Source organism: Nuphar pumila, chromosome 16 (assembly GCF_984573655.1).
Source record: "Nuphar pumila chromosome 16, dmNupPumi1.hap1.1, whole genome shotgun sequence".
Taxonomy (NCBI): Eukaryota; Viridiplantae; Streptophyta; class Magnoliopsida; order Nymphaeales; family Nymphaeaceae; genus Nuphar; species Nuphar pumila.
This window is the reverse complement of record NC_143264.1, coordinates 77,752,862-77,773,383: the sequence shown is the minus strand read 5'-3', so window position 1 is coordinate 77,773,383 and position 20,522 is coordinate 77,752,862. Positions and strand designations below refer to the sequence as shown.

The following is a 20,522-nucleotide window of genomic DNA, read 5'->3' as shown; positions in this document are numbered from 1 at the left end:
GAAGGCTGACACGAACCCTTTTCTCCAGCAAACAATTCAACACTCATCCAGGGATCATAAACTTCAACATTTTAAGGTGAGTCCTGCTCTTGAGACAATGATGTGTTCTCAAAATTCTGTTCATCAAAAACAACATTTCTGAAAATCTTGATGCGCTTATTTATAGGATCATAACATCTATATCTTTTATAATCATCCACATATTCAACAAACCTGCACTTTACAGCTTTATCCTAAAATTTATTTCTCAGACTTGTCAATATAAACATAGCAAATACAACCAAAATTGCGCAAGTCATTATAATCAGGATGTTTTCCAAAAAGAGAAAAATATGGAGACTTATTCTCAAGAATTCCTATGGGCAGGAAGTTAATCACATGAACTGCAATGTGAAAAGCTTATGTCCAAAGATTTATAGGAACATTACTATCATGAAGCATGCTCATAGCACTCTCAACAATATGATGATATTTTTGTTCAACGACTCCATTTTGTTGTGAGGAATGTAGACAAGACACTCGTCTACTTAGCCCATTATTTAAAAAAAAAAGTAATGAAGTCATTTGAAGAATATTCACCTCCACCATCACATTGGAAATATACAATATTAGAGGAAAAATGATTTTTAACTAGATACACCTAGAACCATAGTTTTCCATTTGACCAAGTGGAAAAATGTTCATCATTTGACCTCTCATAGTGTGGTGGCTTGTAGGTACAAACATAGTTTTTCAGCCTAGATACGCCTAGAACCGAGTCATCATCAATCTTCGCGATTCACTTTTTAAGCCTATTTTCTTCCATACTCCATTCTTCTATGGTGTCTTCTATAGAGGGAACTTTCCCTCGATGAAGAAGAGCGGATTTGGTAGACTCAAAATCCGATCCTAAATCATTGATAAATTGGTAAAAATGCTCTCTGCGTTTATTTGAATTTGGCGGAGTTCAATATCTTCGGGACAATGCCACTTTGGTTCAAGAAGAGCCAACTCTTCCCATAATTCGGACAATCTATTATAGTATTATCTAATACTCTTGTTTCTTTTTGTCATATTTCGTATCTTGTCTTGCAAGTTGCACACGTGCAATATCTTTAAGACAATACATTCTCTTAAGGTAATTTCATGCATCGTTTGCATGTTCGAATTTAGCAAGACTAGGACACTTCTTAATGTCTACACTACTAATTAGCCAAGACATAATCTTGGTATGCCCCATTCTCCATTCCTTCAACTTCTTTTTCTCATAAGTGGTTATTGCCTTATTTTTCTCACCCTTTGTAGGAGACACCTTTTTCTCTCCTACTTTGGTGAGGGTTAACTTGGATTCAGGATCGGTCTCATCTACTAGTCTCCGTAAACTTTTTCCCAATATGAGGTGCTTCATAATTGATGCCCATGTTACAGAGTTTGAATCATTGAGCTTAATGAGTTTTATGGTGACATTTTCATTGTCACCCATTTTTACAATGGTATAAAAAAAGAAAAGAATAGAGAGCAGAGAAAGAAGAGAGAAAAAGAACAAGAGTAAAGGTCGAAGTCACGAGCACTCCACAAAAAAATGCCACCAAACACTTTGAATAGAGATTGCAAAAGAGCTTCAGCACTTTCAATTTTGGAGTGACACACTTTCCAATGTACGGAAAATAATTTCAGCTTGATCTCCAAGCTCTGATACCATGTAAGGAAATGAGTTCCTCCGAAGATATTCACTAAATCAGCAAAAGTGAACACTCAAAAGAGTTCCACCAAAAGACCAAAATGAATACATAAAGAACCACAAATGGGTTGGCTCACAAACACCCACTAAAGGGCACAAGAACAAAGAATAAAAAGTAATATTTTTATTGATCTCAACCCATGAAAGAATCTTGCATTTGAGAGGGGGTTTCACCCCTATTTATACACACACAAGAGTCTCAAAGAGAGACGTTGGGAGAGGTCCCAACAGCTCCAATAGAGTTGTTGGGCTCTCTCTCCAATGCCTCTCTAGTTTGAAAATAACTAAAAAGTAAAAAAGAAAAAGATACGAAGATGACTAACCTAGTTAGTATTTACTAGTTAGGTACTAACCTAACACACACACACACACACATACACACACACACATATATATATATATATATAATATATAATATATATATATATATATATATATATATATATATATATATATATATATATATATATATGCACACACACACACATTTACATGTGTATACATTTACATTTTTTAACAATTATCATTAATAAATAGATTTATAGTGGTAATTAGTTGTTTCTCATAAGATCCTTGTACTTTTTATATTCTTATTTTTTACTATTTTCTGGTAAATAAATAATGACATGGTATAGCAAATGCTGGTTGCATATATGTTGAGTCAGGTTGCCTTTCTGGGAGATGATAAGTCAGTTCTTGGAAGTATTTAGACAAACTGGTTCATCAGTTCTTGGGAGAATGAGATTTTGTAATGAAAGGCAAAAGGTGATTTAATTCATTCCAATTCACTGTAACAATCACACCGTTGAAGGAAAGAAACATTTAGCTGGTGCTGTTTCATATTGTGGGGTTTCTGGGAAGGTGCATGGTGATGGTTCCTTTCCGAAATTTCATGTTTAGGCATGGATAACGTCACGGAGATCCTCCTGTTGTACTAACATAATCATGCAGTTTTGCATTCCTGCAATATTGTTCATTTGGTATTGTGTCCTTCAAACATTCTGGACAGAACTACAGAAAGTATAATGAGCAGTCATAGTATTTATGAAGCAATCATTTTTATTCTTTATGTGCAGAGTCACTCTTTGACTGTGTATAACCTAAAAAAGGGAATTAGTTTCATAATTTTTCTCGTTGGACCTGATTCTGAAAATAACACCAATCCCTTTCAAGAAAGGCAGTTCAATGTAAAACCCCAAAGCTGATAAAATTTTAGAACATGAAGAGTCAAAGTATCTCAAAGATTGGGAAACTTCAAGTTTTGCTTTGAAAGGTTGTAACATTCCAACTCTTCAGAGACAGGTGTTTTGACATTAAAGGAAATTGACTTCTAGCCCTGAAAGATCTGTAATAGCGGTACCTATATTACCTGTAAATCATGTGTTTTGGTTAGAGTGTTCAAGTCAAATGCTACCATCGTGTATGTGAGAAGCCAATCTTGCTTATTTCTAGAGATGCTTTGAGCATGCAGTAACATTTTAATTTGGACTATATTAGATTGGATAACTGCTTGCTAAAATTAAGCTGGAACTGTTAGATTCCTTGATCTGTTGCATGTCTATCATGAATGAATGGGAAAATGGTGCTGAAATTGGTCGATTGTTACTAATCATGTATACTGCAATCAAAATCTATCTTGTACTAGAAAGATTAGTGTCAGACTAGATCATTACAAATGTAGATGTGTAAAAATGTGTGGATCATGTGAAATTTAGTTAATTTTATTGATTTATTTCTCAGTTCACTTCACTTTCTTGAGGCTTCTCTCAATGCTATTGGTTGGGAGAAATATTCGCTGCCTGAGATAAAAAATGGGAATAGTTGAGCTTTCTTCTTTCTGAGCATCACTTGATAACCATCCCACTGTTTGTGTTCCATTATCTTTGTTGCCCAATCTGTGTCTTTGTGGTTTTCGTTTTCTTTTGGTTCCAACTGACATGAAAGGTGCGGGGGAACTCACAATGTTGTGCATGTTATGAACAGAAAAGCCAAAACCAAAGTCTGAATATCCAAACAAGAAAAGCGATGGTGGCTTTTTTGATGAGGTATGCATAGTACATTTCATGTTACTTATGATAATTGTGATATTGGATATAATCTGTAATTTCATTAATACAATGAAGTTCTGGGTGTGTTGATAGGACATGCATTTATCTCCTTACACACCATTATTATTTTCTGTTCTTGATCTTTTGATGTTTTCGTACACGACTGTATTCAGGCTTCTATTTTCAACCTGTTTTTCTAAATGTACCTTTAATTTGTTCACACAAAGTGCAGGAAAATGTTATGATTAATACATTTTACAATTTAAGCCCATTGTTTGCATTTCACAGGACAGTGATTGGTGGGTAGATATTCTTGAAGATAACATCTATAAAGAGGTTGAGTACAGTGGTAAAATGGTTCTGCTTCTGGATCTTTTATCAATGAGTTCTGAGGCTGGCGATAAGGCCCTTGTTTTTAGCCAGAGCTTGTCGACTCTTGATCTTATTGAGTTTTTTCTTGCAAAGTTGCCACGGCATGGAAGGGACGGCAAATTCTGGAAGCAAGGAAAAGATTGGTACAGGTACAAATTGGCAGTTTCTTATCACCTTAAAAGAGTTGAGAACTTTGTTGGTTTTAATTTTCATTCGTACATTTTCAATGAGAATCATGTAGGGGTGCAATTGTTTCTTCCCTTTTATCATGCCATCATGTCTGGATATAAATCAAGAGGAGAAAATGGTAGATGAGAATAGAAGAGAGGAATGGGAGGAAAAGATGATGAATTAGGGCATCCAAAACAATCGTTCTCACATTCTTCATTTTTGTATTACATACACTTTATAACAATATTTTATGTGACAGAAATGCCCTCACTAAGTCATTAAAAAGACTACAAAAAACCTTTAATCTAATTATGGACAAAAATGACCTTGCACATGTAAGATAGGGACATAGTACATTTGACTCTTCTTCAACAGAGGTCTTCTTAGACCCAATTCAGAATAAGGTCTAAAAGTTAGACTCAAACCAACCCAATCTGATTGGGGTCTGGGTTTGGGTCCAAGTATGGCTGAAAATTATGGACCCATGTTAACGGGTTCGGGTCTAATTGGGTCGGGTTTGGAATAGAACTGTTTTTAATCGTGTCTAAGACTTAGACCAAAATATGACTACCTGACGAAGGAGGATCAGGTGCAATGTGATTGCACACTTTTAGTGTGCTGCTGCACCTGATCACCCTCCATGTTTGGGATACATCCTGTCATCTGTGGGTCCCAACATCAGATGGGGGATGACCAGGTGCAGAGGTACACCAAAAATGTGCAGTGCACCTGATCTTCCGTCGTACCTGACCCACTTTGATTCGGGTCCAGTTTTGGGTCTGGGTTTCTTTCCAAAAATGTGGACCTCTATGGATTAAAAGGTTCTGCTATTAATGGGTTTGGGTTTCAGTTTGGGTCTGGGTAAACCCAATTACCCACCTGGTTGTTAAAATGTATTGATTCATATATACATATATATATGAGTGTATATGTATATATTATATATTTTTTAACTGTTTTATTATTGTAATAGGTTTTGCCCATGTTATTTTGGTCAGTTTTTATTTTTGGACTAGTCAACGTAGAGTTGACTAGTCAATAGAGCTGTTGGAACAGTCCTACAACTCTATTTCTAGCTGTTGGACTGCTCCAACAGCTCTATTCAGACTACCTCTTGTGTATAAATAGGGTAAAAACCCTCATTTGTTTCTAATGCTTTTCCTGAGCATTCTACTCAATAAAGATATTTTTTATGTTCTTGTGTTATTGTTTTGACTCTTTGAAGTCTTGTATATGCATTTTGTGCCTGTGTAGCACAGTGACAAATGTTTTAAACGGCAATTTCTCGTTTCTCAAAAACTCGCGAGAAATTGAATTGTTTTTATAAATCTCGCATTTTTGGCAAAATCTCAGCAATAAAAAAATAAATTTAAAAATATAACATTTATTTTTATAAGAAAATATTAATAAAAATCATTTAAAAATAAAAATACACATTTTTTCATGATAAATAGCCGTTTAAAACGTAAATATCGCGTTTAAATCGCGGCATTTATGTTTTTTCATAAATCTCGCAAGATTTTGAAATTCTCGCGAGAAATTGCTGTTTTAAACTTTCAAGCAATTTCTCGTGATATTATGGTGAGATTTTCATAAATCTCGCGATATTTGTCACTATGCTGTGTAGTGCCTTAGTGCTTTTGTTTTGTTCTTTATTGGGGTTGTAATAGTACACATATTTCATTACATGGTATCTGAGCAAAAAAAAAATTCTTGGTATTTTTTGCCTTTTTGGGTCTTGGGATTCTTTGGTTGGAGTTTGTGCTTTGTGAAGGAATCGTCATCGATGTATGACTTGGATTCAAGGGAGATCTTGACCTGGTGTGTATCTTAAATCTTTATTTTTACTTTAATCGTCTATCTCATGCATTATGCATGAGAAAACACTCATTTTTCTTATCTTTGAAAAATTATTTGTTATTTTTGTTAAAACTAAAACCTTTAAATGCTTTTCAAATTTATTTATTTTTTAAATATTTTAAAGGTTTATAATATTTATTTGGTCTTGTAAAATGATATATATATATGTATGTATGCTTTTATGAAATCTAGTTTAAATCTAGGTTTTTGTACTCTCTTTACTTAATATGTATGTATATGATCTAGTATTCTTGAACATGTGTTTTTTGGCACTTAGATGCTTTATTTGAGCACTTCACGGTTATAAATGTAAAAACATGTTCTTATGCATGACTTCAAATTTGTTGTTTTTTTTGTTATATTGGACTTTGTTTTTTCCTAATATTGTTAAATATTATAAAATGATTTGAAATATTTATTCTAAAGTGGCTTTGTGTGTCATTCACTAGTATGATTTTATGAGATTTTGCTTGACTTGTGTTTGAAATTCTTTCTTTTCTCTTTGATATATTCTTATGTGAAACATAGAATATTTTATGTAGTATTAAAAATTTTATATGGTTAAGGTCTTAGTGTTCATGAATATCTTGTTATTTTAAAATTTTAATAAATGATTTTTCATATTGATATATGATCATCATGCACTTGTGATTGTCTTACATACACATTGCTAAATGGGTTTGTCTCAGAGTTACCAGAAGCTTCTTAGATAAGTGGGAAGCCTGATTCCCGAAAACTTGCTTCGGAAGCACGATACTCCTTGCTTTCGAAACTTGATGAGAATCTCGATTCTCCCACGCTTCTCCTAAGTTTTCTACACACTTCATCTATTCTTCTATTATGCTATCTGATGCAGAGCAGGCCAAGAATAGCAGCAGGCAGAGTTCGTCTTGGGTTCGGGTCTTAACCCGAGACCCAGATCCTGTCAAACCCTTTTAAATAGACCTTCTTAGGGTTGCGTGCGGGGACAGAAATTTCAGAAATCACAGCCACAACTTTCCTTTCTTCAGCAGTTTTCTTTTCCTCATTTTTTTTGTTGTTTTCTTTTTACAGTCTGACGCCATTGCTGTTTTCCTTTTGTTATTATTGCTCTGTCAGTTGTTTTGCAACAGTCCTTTACTACTTTTTGTCGTTACTTCCTTTCTTCCCTATTGTTTATTATTTCCATTGTTTCTTTGCAGCCTTTCTTCACTTTGTTTATTTGGTATTCCATCCACAAGTTTCAGTTTTACTTATTACTTGTCATATTCATTGTGCTCCCTTACCGATCTCATAATAAAGTATTGCTCGGATTGATTGATCCAATTTTTTCTTGTTCGCGTTTCCTGTGAATGCTCGTGGCTGATCGACTGGCTGTGGGTTGGAAGACCAACATCACGTCAACCCCTCGCTGCGTTGGATCATGCCCCTAGTTGTTGCACCCAAGTGCATCCCAGAACCCGATCTCCCACTAGAGTCGTGATTCTCACCCTCTGCTCCAAGGAGCCTCGCTGGAGTCCGATCTCCTCACTGCAGCACATCGGCACCCATTAACGTGGGTTGTGTGCTAATCGAGTTACATCAGCGTCGACCCCTTTGTTGCACCGAAAGCGTGTTCGGTACCCATTACGTGAAGGCCGACCTCGGATTTTTCCCTCCGCTGCATCAAAATGGTATCAGAGCCGAGCCCCTCCTCCTTCGTCAAGGGTATGACGCAAGAAGCGAGGAACGGTCCTACGAGCGGAAAGACGCGAGAGGAAATCATGAAGCGGATGCTCAACAAGTTGACGGAGATGCAAGAAGGTATGTTATGCCTAGAAAAGGAGGTAGCCGGTTTGTCAAAACGAATGGATGGAATCGAAGATCGGTTGGTCGTTCTTGAATCAACGATGGAACAACGTGCATTTTCAACACCAGCGCCGGTCGCAGATCCGGTTGACAACACAGCAGCTCACATGAATTCCATCTTCGCGAAAACAGGCCAGCCGATGCACCCTCAGCGTGAATCCCATCTAACAACAAATAACCATGCCTTGCTCCACAATTCAAAGGTAAATGAAGGAAAGGACAATGGTACTCAAACAATAGACCATCTTGAGTTGCCAAAAATGGATAATAAGGGTGTGAATGCCTATCCTGAAAATAATATCAAGTCTGGGGGTGTGACATAATCTCTGATGCGTCTTCTTGAAGATACTGATTCAAAGGGACCTGATTACTTAGACCTTCCATTGGTCGAAACAGTTTGGGAATTGACTGCAAATAATATTATTATGGTTTCAACAATGGGGAATGACGGGCCTCTTTACGGAACATTGAACATTCCAGCAATAATTGATCTTTTGAAGCTGTTTGGGTTTGCTTTTGGGAACAAGATCATGAACGAGGATTTCTCTATGGACGGTAAGCAGAGCCACTATGCATTCGGGGCAGATATAGTGAAGTTTTCAGCAGGTGGTTCAGTTTTTGGTAAGCATGCTTGTATTGTTGGGATTCTAGCCAAACCCTTAAGACCGCGTGTTGGAGGGACAAAAATTCAGCTTGTGCTTCCATGGGGTGCCATAGCAGATTGTATAGACGGTCAATTTCAAAACCAATCTACAGGCTTTAATTTGGAACCATCCAGGAATATCAATACATGTTGCCTATCGTCAATGTGTCCGATTTATATGCGTACCGTGGTGACAACAAGTCGTCAGAGCCGACTTTTTTCCAACCTGGGAAGAATGATGCAAAGCAGGCCAAGAATAGCAGCAGGCAGAGTTCGTCTTGGGTTCGGGTCTTAACCCAAGACCCAGATCCTGTCAAACCCTTTTAAATAGACCTTAGGGTTGCGTGCGGGGACAGAAATTTCAGAAATCACAGCCGCAACTTTCCTTTCTTCAGAAGTTTTCTTTTCCTCATTTTTTTTGTTGTTTTCTTTTTACAGTCTGACGCCTTTGCTGTTTTCCTTTTGTTATTATTGCTCTGTCAGTTGTTTTGCAACAGTCCTTTACTACTTTTTGTCGTTACTTCCTTTCTTCCCTATTGTTTATTATTTCCACTGTTTCTTTTCAGTTTCAAGTCAGTCTTTGCAGCCTTTCTTCAGTTTGTTTATTTGGTATTCCATCCACAAGTTTCAGTTTTACTTATTACTTGTCATATTCATTGTGCTCCCTTACCGATCTCATAATAAAGTATTGCTCGGATTGATTGATCCAATTTTTTCTGGTTCGCGTTTCCTGTGAATGCTCGTGGCTGATCGACTGGCTGTGGGTTGGAAGACCAACATCACGTCAACCCCTCGTTGCGTTGGATCGTGCCCCTACTTGTTGCACCCAAGTGCATCCCAGAACCCGATCTCTCACTAGAGTCGTGATTTTCACCCTCTGCTCCAAGGAGCCTCGCTGGAGTCCGATCTCCTTACTGCAGCACATCAGCACCCATTAACGTGGGTTGTGTGCTAATCGAGTTGCATCAACGTCAGCCCCATTAGTATATCAGCGTCGACCCCTTTGTTGCACCGAAAGCGTGTTCGGTACCCATTACGTGAAGGCCAACCTCGGATTTTCCCCTCCGCTGCATCACTATCCCACTCTACTTTTCATGTTTTTTATGTGTTTACTCGCGATTCTCACTCACTTCCATGTGCTTTCTCTAAATTGGTAGTCATCATTTTTAGGTTTTGTTAAAAAATTAATTCTTACACTAAAAAATCATGAAATTTAAGAATAATCACTTTTATTTTAGATTTTTTTTTCATTTCATTTTGATTCTCATTCAATTCTTATATTGCTCTTTTTTATTCCTCGCTTTTCGCTTCCCGTATCGTTTCTTGCTTTCGCTTCCTAGTATGACAACCTTGGTTTGTCCATTTGTGTAAATAGAGTTGCGCATGATTTCTTCATACAAAAACTTGTTCTTTTATGGGAATTATGCATTCATCCTTGTGAAATTTATGTTAAACTCCTCTATGAGGTTTATGAATGCCTTTTTAAGTGTGCTTTTTGAATTTATTAAGAATATTTATGTTATTGTGTGTTCTCTTAGTGGCCCTTTTAGTGGCCCTTGTGATTGTGCCCATTTGGGATGTAGTTTTAGTCAAAATTACCATAAGCTTCTTAGGTAGGTGAGAAGCTCGCTTCTCGGAAACTCACTTCGGAAGCACGATACTCCTCGCTTCTGAAACTTCATGGGAAACTCGATTCCCCCACGCACACATGGTCTATGCATACTATATACTTTTTTCACGTTTCTTTTCATCTTTTTCATGTATTTTCTCTCACGCTTTCACTCACTTTCCATGTACTTTCTTTAAATTGGTAACCATCATTGTTAGATTTTAACAAAAAGTTTAACTGTTTTACAATAAAATCATGAAATATAAGAATCATCAATTTTATTTTAGTTTTTATTTGTTTCTTGTTTGATTCCATATTGCTTCATTTTTTATTCATATTTTGCTTTTAAATTGAAACTTCGCTTCCCGCTTCGTATAAATTTTAAAATGTCTCGCTTCTGCTTCTAGTATCGTTTCCCACTTCTGCTTCCTAGTTTGACAACCTTGGTTTTAGTGCACTTAAATGGTTTGTGCCTTGTGGTTGTGATATTTCTTAGACTCATGGTTCCTTAATGAACATTATCTTACATGTTCTTTACATGTTATCTCACATGAGTTTTAAGCATTATGCTTCTTGTATGCTTGTGATACTCAATAAATTATTATTTTTTATATTGTTAGCCTTCTTGTGTGTACCCCTTTGCAGGTTCTTGTGAGTGTGTTCCTTAGAGAGCACTTTTGTGTTTGTTCACTCGATATTGGTGGACATTGTGGTTCGAGATTGAAGGCCTTTTGGTTCTTTACTTGATATTAATAAAATTTGTGAGAATCTTCCCTGTTTTTGCCCTTTGTGGGTTTTGAAAGTGTATCCTTTGTGGTTCACTTTTGTCCTTTGTCCATTCTGTATCTCTTGATGAACATTCTTGTTAAAGGCTCTCATTGGTGGACATTTTATCTTGTCATATGATTGCATTTATTTCATGCTTTTATTAAACTTATTTGAGGATTTCACTTGACTTGAAATTTTTGTTCAATCGGTTCTTGTTCCTTGGAATGTGTTTCAAGGATTTCCTACTTGCCTCTTTATATGGCTTTGTTAGTTCATCACTCTTCTTTCGATATATCCATTATTATTTGTTTGGCATTATCGATGTGAGTTGTATGTACTTTTGTGTTGTGGAACCAGAGTTCGTTGTTGAGGTGAGTTATGTGTGCACCTCTGTCTTCTTGTAAGTATAGATTGCCAATGTTTTGGCTGACTGATAGTTGATTGACCTTTGGTTCTACGAGTGTGTTGTATGACTCAATTGTTTTTTGTGCACCTCGTTGTTGTGGAACCAGAGTTAGTTGTTGGGGGTGAGTTTGTTAAAAATAAAATTGTATTCAAATACTCGATAAGGGTATTTTTGTCTTTTATCATATAGTACAATCCACTAGGGACTGAAATGTAATTTAGCATTGTTTTAAATAAATTGCCCAACAGTCATAAATATGACTGTTAGGCACAATAGTCATATTTATGACTGTTGGGCACAACAGTCAAAATATGACTATTGGGAGGCAGTCCAACTAGACGTTGGACTGCCACCCAACAGTCATAATATGCCACCCAACAGTCATAATAATGACTCTTGGAAGGCAGTCCAAAGAGCTGGACTGCCTCCCATGTGCTGGAGTGAGGCTCTATAAAACAAGGAGATAAAAGTGTAAGAGATTTTTACGGTATTTTATCTCCTATTTGGGATGAATTAGCCATGTTGGAACCAAAATGGGAAGGTTCGGCTATTGATATGAGAAGAACCCAAATCGAAAGAGAAAATCTTTTCTCCTTTCTTTATGGCCTTCGACCGAAATTTGAGCAAGTAAGATCTTCCTTACTTCATAGGACCACTTCTCCTTTTATAAGTGGGGCCCTTGCTCAAATTTGTCAAGAAGATACAAGACATGGAATGCTTAAGTCTAATGATGAGGTCCTTGCCATGGCAAGACCCGACAATTTTGTGAAAACATATAAACCACCTCACTTTGAGAAGAAGTCCAATGAGGAAGGACACAATGGAGGAGGATACAAAGGAAAAATTATTTGTTATCATTGTAAGGAACCTGGACATATAAGACCAGAATGTCCCAAATTTAAAAAGGTGGCCGTCTTAAGTGAAGAACCTCAAGAATCAAGAAAAGGAGGCAACTTCAATATTAAATCTTGCTCAAATAGCAAAAGCCGTCTCACAACTTCTTAAGGCTACACCTTCTACATCCGGAGTTGCCATCTCTTCCCCGTCTCCTCCAGGTAAGACCTCTTGGATTCTAGACTCATGTGCTTCTTTGCACATGACTCATAATGAGTCTCTATTATCCGATTGCACTAAATCATATTTCTCATGTGTGTCAACTGCCGATGGTACTTCTTTAAAAGTCAAAAGCTTAGGAAACCTTGATGATATTTTAAAAAAATTCTTTGTTCCAAAAGTGAGTCATTCCCAAACTTGATTTAAATCTTTTTTCGGTCTCTCAAATTACTGACTATGGTTGTAAAGTATTCTTCTCATGTAAGGCGTGTTGGGTGCATGATCTCCAGCCAGGGAAGCTGATTGGGCAAGGCCATAGACGATGAGACCTTTACTACATGGATTTCCTGTGTTTACCAAAATACTCGTTTTGTAATCATGTCAAAGACATTAATATAGATCTTTGGCATAAAAGATTAGGACACCCAAGTATATCCAAATTATCTCTTTTTCCATTTTTGGAAAATTTTTGTAAAGATAAAAAAATTGTATGTGAAGATTGTATACTTGGAAAAATGCAAATGATACCTTTTGGGTCTAGAACCTTTGTGACACATAAAAATTTTGAATTAGTGCATTCGGATGTGTTGGGTCCCGCTCCTGTTATGTCAAAAGGTGGTTATTCGTACTATGTTACATTTATAGATGATTTTAGTAGACATACTTGGATTTACTTTCTAAAACTCAAATCCGAAGTTTTTTCATGTTTTAAAAACTTTCATAATCTAGTTAAAAATCAATTTAAAACAAATATTAAATCTTCCGCTCCGACTCTCGGGGAGAGTTTCTTTCAAATGAATTTCAATTATATCTAAAAAGTCATGAAATTGTGCATAAAAAATCATGCCCTAGGATACCTCAACAAAATGGGATTTCTGAAAGAAAACATCGTCATATCATTGAAACTACTAGAACTCTACTTATTTCAAAAGAAGTTCCAAAGCAATTTTGGGCCGAAGCTGCCCTAACCGCAGTATATCTAATAAATAGAATGCCTTCTTAAGCTTTGAAAAACAAGTCTCCTATTGAAAAACTCTTTAAAATTTCTCCTGATTTAAAAAGGCTAAGGGTATTTGGTTGTAAATGCTTCATGCTTCTTGAAAAATATAGCAAACTCTCTCCTAAAGCCATAAAATGTGTCTTTCTTGGTTATGCTGATAATAAAAAAGGATATCGATGTTATGATAAAACAAATGATAAACTCTATGTTTCTAGAAATGTTACCTTTCTAGAAAATGACAATGGATTTGATTTTGAAGTTCCTAAGGAAGAATCCGAGTATGCTTTCTTATTTGATTTGTTACCCAATAAAGGTATTAGTAATGATATTGAAACCTTCGAGTCTATTAATGACTCAAGTAGTGAACCATCTCAAGATCTTCTTCAATACTCTAGACGAAATATTGGGGAGCATCCATATGCCCTTGACAGATATAATCAACTAACAAATACTGAAGAAACTAGTGTTAGAAGGTCATAACGAACACATAGGCCTCCAAGTAGGTTTGTCTCATATGAATCCTTCTTACCAAACTACAAGGCATGTCTTTTAGCCATTCATTCCTATAATGAACCATCCAATTATAACGAGGCCAAAAATATAAACGAATGGGTTGAAACCATGAAAATTGAATTAGATGCATTACACAAGGCTCACACTTGGGCAATTCAACCTCTTCCTATCGGAAAGAAGACAATAGGGTGTAGATGGGTGTTTATTAAAACAAAAAGTGACGGGTCTCTTGAGAGATATAAAGCAAGACTTGTTGCAAAAGGATATTCTCAAGAATATGGTATAGATTATGAAGAGACCTTTGCCCCAGTAGCTCGTATGACTATAATTAAAACTCTAGTTGCTATAGCATCTATTCGAAAATGGCCGATATATCAGTTAGATGTTAAAAATGCATTCTTGAATGAAAACTTAAATGAAGAAGTATACATGGATCTCCCCTGGTCTGTCTATTGAAAAAGGCATGGTCCTTCGTCTTCAAAAAGCCCTATATGGGCTTAAACAAGCCCCTAAAGCATGGTATGATCAGTTCAATGGTACAATATTAAAACTTGGATTTAAATCTTGTTACACTGACACTGCTCTTTTTGTGAGATCTACAGGTACTTCATTAATCATTCTTCTTTTGTATGTTGATGATATGATCATCACAAGGAATGATCAAAAGGAAATTGATATTAAAATTTTGCTTAAAAAATCCTTTGATATGACTGATCTTGGTTTTTTGAGATACTGTTTAGGAATTGAAGTTAGCCTACTCACCAAGAAGATACATTTTATCTCAAATCAAGTTTACAACTGATATTGTTGAGCGTTCATGAATCACTGACACAAAATATGCTGATACTCCTAAAGTAATAAATGTGAAAATGCGAGCTGAAGATGAGGTATTATTAGATGATCAAACCCCTTATCGACAACTTATTGGATCGTTGATGTACCTGTCCATTATAAGGTCAGATATTGCGCATGCCGTACATTCTGCAAGTCAATTTCAACATGCGCCCACAACCGTCCACACGAGTGCAGTATTAAGAATAGTTCGATACATCAAGAAAACTATATCTAAGGGATTATTCTTATCCTCTTCCTCATCTTTAAGTCTTATTTCTTATACTGATTCTGACTGGGGAGGAGATCCCAATAACTGTCACTCAACTACTGGCTTTTGTGCGTTTTTTGGTGATTCTCTCATTTCTTGGCGATGCAAAAAACAACAAAAATGTCTTTATCCTCTACGAAAGCTGAGTACAGGGCAATGGCTACCACAACCACTGAAGTTGTGTGGATGAAAGCACTACTTTCTGACATGGGTGTTGATGTCTCAGATTCTTCAAAGCTATGCTGTGATAATAAAAGTGCCATCTATATAGCCAGTAATCACACATTTCACGAGCGAACAAAACACATTGAGATGGATTGTCACTATGTTCGCGAAGAATATTTGAAGGGGACTATTACATTGGCATATGTCCAGTCCGAATTTTAGATTGCAGACTTCTTCACCAAAGCTCTTCTACTGCCTCAATTTTTGTATCTTCTTAGCAAATTTTCGGAGATTTCCCCTTAAGTTTGAGGAGGAGTGTTAAAAATAAATTTGTATTCAAATACCCGATAAGGGTATTTTTGTCTTTTATCATATAGTACAGTCTACTAGGGACTAAAATGTAATTTAGCATTGTTTTAAATAAACTGCCCAACAATCATATTTATCAACAGTCAAAATATGACTTTTGGAAGGCAGTCCAACTAGACGTTGCACTGCCATCACGAGTCATAATAATGACTGTTGGAAGGCAGTCCAAAGAGTTGGACTGCCTTCCATGTGTAGGGCCTCACTCCCTTGTTATTCCTCAATGCTTTTAGAAGCATTTGAGGGTTTTTTCTAGAGTTTTTTTCTGGAAGCGCCTAGCTAAAAGGGGAAGCGCGAAACGTCGCGCTTCCGAAGCGTGGGGGGAAGCATCCCCTTTTTTTGGGAAGTGCGCTTCCCTTTAATGGGGGATGCGTTTCCCTTTAATGGGGGGCACACTTCCCTTTAATGGGAAGCACGCTTCCCATCACGCTTCTCCCTCGCTTCCCCTGTTTTTTTCAATTTTTTGTATTTTTTATTTTTTTCGCTTCCCCCTCGCTTCCGAGACGCTTCCTAGGTCGCTTCCGAGACGCTTCCTAGGTCGCTTACGAGACACTTCCCGAATCGGTCCTAAGTGGTCCCACGCTTCCCCGCTTCCTAAAATTTTGAAAGTGCCTCGCTTCCCGCTCCCGCTTCTCGTATCGCTTCCCGCTCCCGCTTCCTCAACTGGCAACCATGGTTTTTTTCCATCTTATAGGCTTGTATGCCTCTTGTGCTGTTTGGTATTTTTATCTCTTTTGAGATTATATTTGGTCCATTAGTGACCAACCTTAAGTGAGTTTATTAAATCCCTTTGTTGGCATTGTGTTTGTTTCACTATTGTTTCATTGTACCTTGTTTCATTACAGAGTTATGTGTGCACCTCTATCTTCTTGTCAATATAGATTGTCAAGTTTATGAGTGTGAGTGTCGTATTAAGTATTAACACTTGTTTTGGCTCTAATTGATAGTTGATTGACCTTTGGTTCTGAGTGAGTTGTATAACTCAATTTTTTTTTTGTGCAACTCGGTGTTATGGAGCCAAATTTAGTTGTTGAAGTGAGTTATGTGTACGCTTCTATCTTCTTGTCAGTATAGATTGTCAAGTTTATGCATGTTGTATTGACACTTGTCTTGGCTCTGATTGACAATTGATTGACTTCTAGTTCTATGAGTGAGTTTTATCACTCAATTGTTTTTTTGGCTTATTGGATGCTCGTATCGATCTTTGTTAGTGATTGCTTAATTGTTATTTGCTTGTGATCATATTAGTCCTTATGGATTAAATTTTATATTGTTGCAAAATTTATTGCTTTGATTTAAATATTGTTTTCAAATCTTGTTTTTTGACATCGGTTTGTCTTCACTACATTATTTTTGCCTATCTTGCTTTCTCCTCTCTTCCCTCTTATTTGAGTAATTTTTTTGTTGGATAAGTGATCCTTATTTATCAGTTTTACAACCATGGTTGTGGTGAGTTATGTGGCCATTGTAGCTGATGTTATTGTTTGCAATTTTACAATTATTTATGTGGTGAGGGATGTGCACCTATTATGGTTGTAGCTGGTATTTATTGTCAATTTAGATAGCCACTATTGCTGGTGCATGGTCACTAGTATGGTTATTGTTGAATTTGTGTTTGATCTCTTGTCCTATGCGCTGATACACTTGGATTCTGAGGATGTCAAAGTTGGAGGTCATAAGAGGTGATTGCTTGTGATAAGCAAACTGAGGTTGAGATTTGCAAATATCATTCCTTTTGTTATAATTTGTTGAATGTGAGATTTTTAAAATCTCTCCATGAACTTTCTAATCTTTTTTGCTGCCCGTTTTTCTTTTATGAAAAATGTTTATTCATTGAAAAATTTCCATGCATTCTTATGTGCATTAAATATGATTTAATTGCATGTTGGATATATACATTGAAGATATTTATATTTGTTCCATGTTGGTTATCTTGCATTTTTTGGATGAATTTAATTAATTCTTCTTTTTTGTGAGCTCCTTTGAGTTCTTGTATTGAATATATTTGTTGTCGTATGAGTTGTATCTTATTTGAAACTTTAGGACTTTATTGATAAATTGTTTATATCTTATTGATATTTTATGTCTAATATGTGTTCAAAATTTATGTTTTCTTGAAAAATATGCTGCTCTTATGATTATGGTTGTCTAATTGTGAAATTCTTAAAAATTGACTTTGAAGTATATTCCTTGTGTTTATCTTAATGACTATCATACTTTGCTTGAATTATTGCTAATATTAAAAATTATTGCTTACATTGCTTCCTCTATATTTTGTTAGGGAATTTAACCATCTTCTCTTCACACACACACACACACACTTATATATATATGAATTAATCTGTTTTATTATTGCTCAAAATATATATTTGTTTTAAAATTATATACATATACTCTATATCTATTTTTTAACTATTGGGTTAAAACGTTATCTTTTAATAACTATTTGGTTAAGATATCTTCCTTTGTGTTGTTCTCTATGTAGGTTCTTAAAGATGACATGAGAGAAATTCTAGGCCCGGGTTTATTTTCCATTACGTGTTTTTCGATGAAGATAGCTGATGAAGGCATTTGTTAAAGATTATAAGTGAAGACTTGGATCCTTTCCTTTGTTTTTGTTTTTTTCAAACTTTCAGTAATCACTGGAAGCTTGAGGAGTGTAAAAATGTATTGATTCATATATATATATATATATATATATATATATATATATATATATATATATATATGAGTGTATATGTATATATTATATATTTTTAACTGTTTTATTATTGTACTAGGTTTTACCCACATAGGGGCATTTTGGTTATTTTACACATGTATTGTTAATATATATATATATATACTTGAGTATGGTTTTTTTAGACTAGTCAACATAGAGTTGACTAGTCAATAGAGTTGTTGGAACAGTTCAACGGCTCTATTTCTATCTGTTGGACTGTTCCAACAGCTCTATTGATATTACCTCTTGTGTATAATAGGGGTAAAAACCCTCATTTGTTTCTAATACTTTTCCCAAGCATTCAACTAAATAAAATTGATATTCTTTATTTTCTGGTGTTATTGTTTTGACACTTTGAAGTCTTGTATATGCACTTTGTGCTTGTGTAGTGCCCTAGTGCTTTTGTTTTGTTCTATATTTGGCTTGTAATAGTGCGTGTGAACTTTGTATTTGTTTTTCTGCATATTTCATTACACTGGTTTAGTGACCCTTCCCCCTCACTATTCAGCCTCTTGAAAATTTTCCTTAATTACATCATTGATGGTTTGCTACTACACCCATAAGGCTGCAAACTCTTAAGAAAATAGAGAAGAAACATAACAAAAGAAAAAACTCACCGTGTCAACCCAGTTATTCAGTTGACTCGGTCATTTACTGGGTCAACCCAATGAATGACCTGAAAATGAACAAAATTCGGATGAGTCAGCCTATGACTCGGCTGACTCAGCCAAGTTTAGGCATGAGTCATTCACGTCCTACACACACACACACACACACACACACATATATATATATATATAATTTGCATATTATACATAATATATTAGTAATAAATATGTAATAAACATATTTGTATACATAGTTTACATACTTTATGTAAAATATAACGTTGACATGACTTGGTCGAGTCACTGAGTTGACCCGGCTGAGACACAGCTGCCCATGCAGGGTAGAGTCACCAGTCACTGAGTGTTAAAACTATGGTCACACACATTGGCAAAAGATTGTGATGAACTGTCTGTTGCCTCACTTTGGTATCTGTTTTGGAGATCTGCTTGAACTTGTGTCAGCCTGTAGTAGAGTAAAATATTGAAATAAACCACAGTATATTCAACAAGGAAAAGAGAGAGCTTTAAGATTGCAGCCACCAAAGTGTCAGGGCATCATATAGAAGCCCAGACGTTATTGTCTGCAAAGGTAAGGCTCTGTTTGGAAGCTGGAGATGGGGAGTTAATAAATGCTACCTATCCCTATAAAACCCTCAAATTTTTTTGTTGGACCCGGGTCGGATCCCGATTTGGACTCGACCCAGATCCAAAAGGAGACAGGCAGTCGGGCACCGCCTCACCGCCTGCGTGTTTTAAAGATAAAACACGCAGGGGGAGGGACGATCGACGAGCCCCTCCCCCACGCGTCGACCACTGCCTTCCACCTGGCAGCGATCACTGCTCCCCATCTCTATTTTTCGGCAGCATCGCCGGCCAGCCCCTCTCATTTCCCCGTTCTCTCACACCCTCCCCGAGTTCTCTCTCTCGGGCTCTCTCTACTGCTGGTGAACACCACCCTCGATGACCTCGACTCGTCGGAGCCCCCTGGTTCGAGCTTTAACCCCCGAACCCTCCCCCTTTTTCCGCTGCCTTGCTTCCCGACTACCATCACCCGACGCCGACGATTCCCCTCACGCTCTCTCGCTCGTCTGCCAATGCCACCGCCGCCGACCTCTAGGTATGCGTCGCCTCCTCTTCCCCTTTTCTTCTCTTCTGTCTTCTTTCTTCTTCTTCTCCTTTTCAGTCGGCAGGCCGACAGGGGCGACGCCCCTTGTCGCCTGTGTCTGACTGGTTGGCAGGGGCTTTTGCCCCTGCCTCTCGTCTTTCAGAGAGCCGGCAGGGGGCGACGCCCCCCTGCTGCCTGTTTTTGCTCGGTTGGCAGGGGTTTCCAACCTCTGCCTCTCTCACTCTCTCTCTCTCTCTTTCCTTCGGCCGGCAGGGGCGATGCCCTTGTCGCCTGAAATTTTTGAGCGGCAGGGACTAAAGCCCCTGCCTGTCGTTTCTGGCAGGTCGGTAGGGGCTGGTGCCCTGCCTGTCGTTTGTTGGCAGGGACGATGCCCCCTGCCGCTTGATATCATAGGTCGGCAGGGGCCTTGGCCCCTGCCTCTCGTTTTTCGGCAGGCCGGCAGG

General features: G+C 37.0%; 1 protein-coding gene across 4 annotated transcripts in view; it reads left to right on the top strand.

Moving 5' to 3' along the window:
• The window catches only part of LOC149813720 (protein CHROMATIN REMODELING 20-like), a 104,823-nt gene that overhangs the window by 78,086 nt on the left and 6,215 nt on the right, over positions 1 to 20,522 (top strand). For all 4 annotated transcript variants that reach the window (XR_016428235.1, XM_089991343.1, XM_089991345.1 and 1 more), the window contains exons 21-22: positions 3,704 to 3,765; positions 4,057 to 4,289. Coding sequence is in view for 3 of the 4 variants with exons in the window: in XM_089991343.1 (XP_089847469.1) it covers positions 3,704 to 3,765; positions 4,057 to 4,289 (295 nt within the window). In the remaining variant the exon portion in view is untranslated. The remainder of the gene's footprint in view (positions 1 to 3,703; positions 3,766 to 4,056; positions 4,290 to 20,522) is intronic.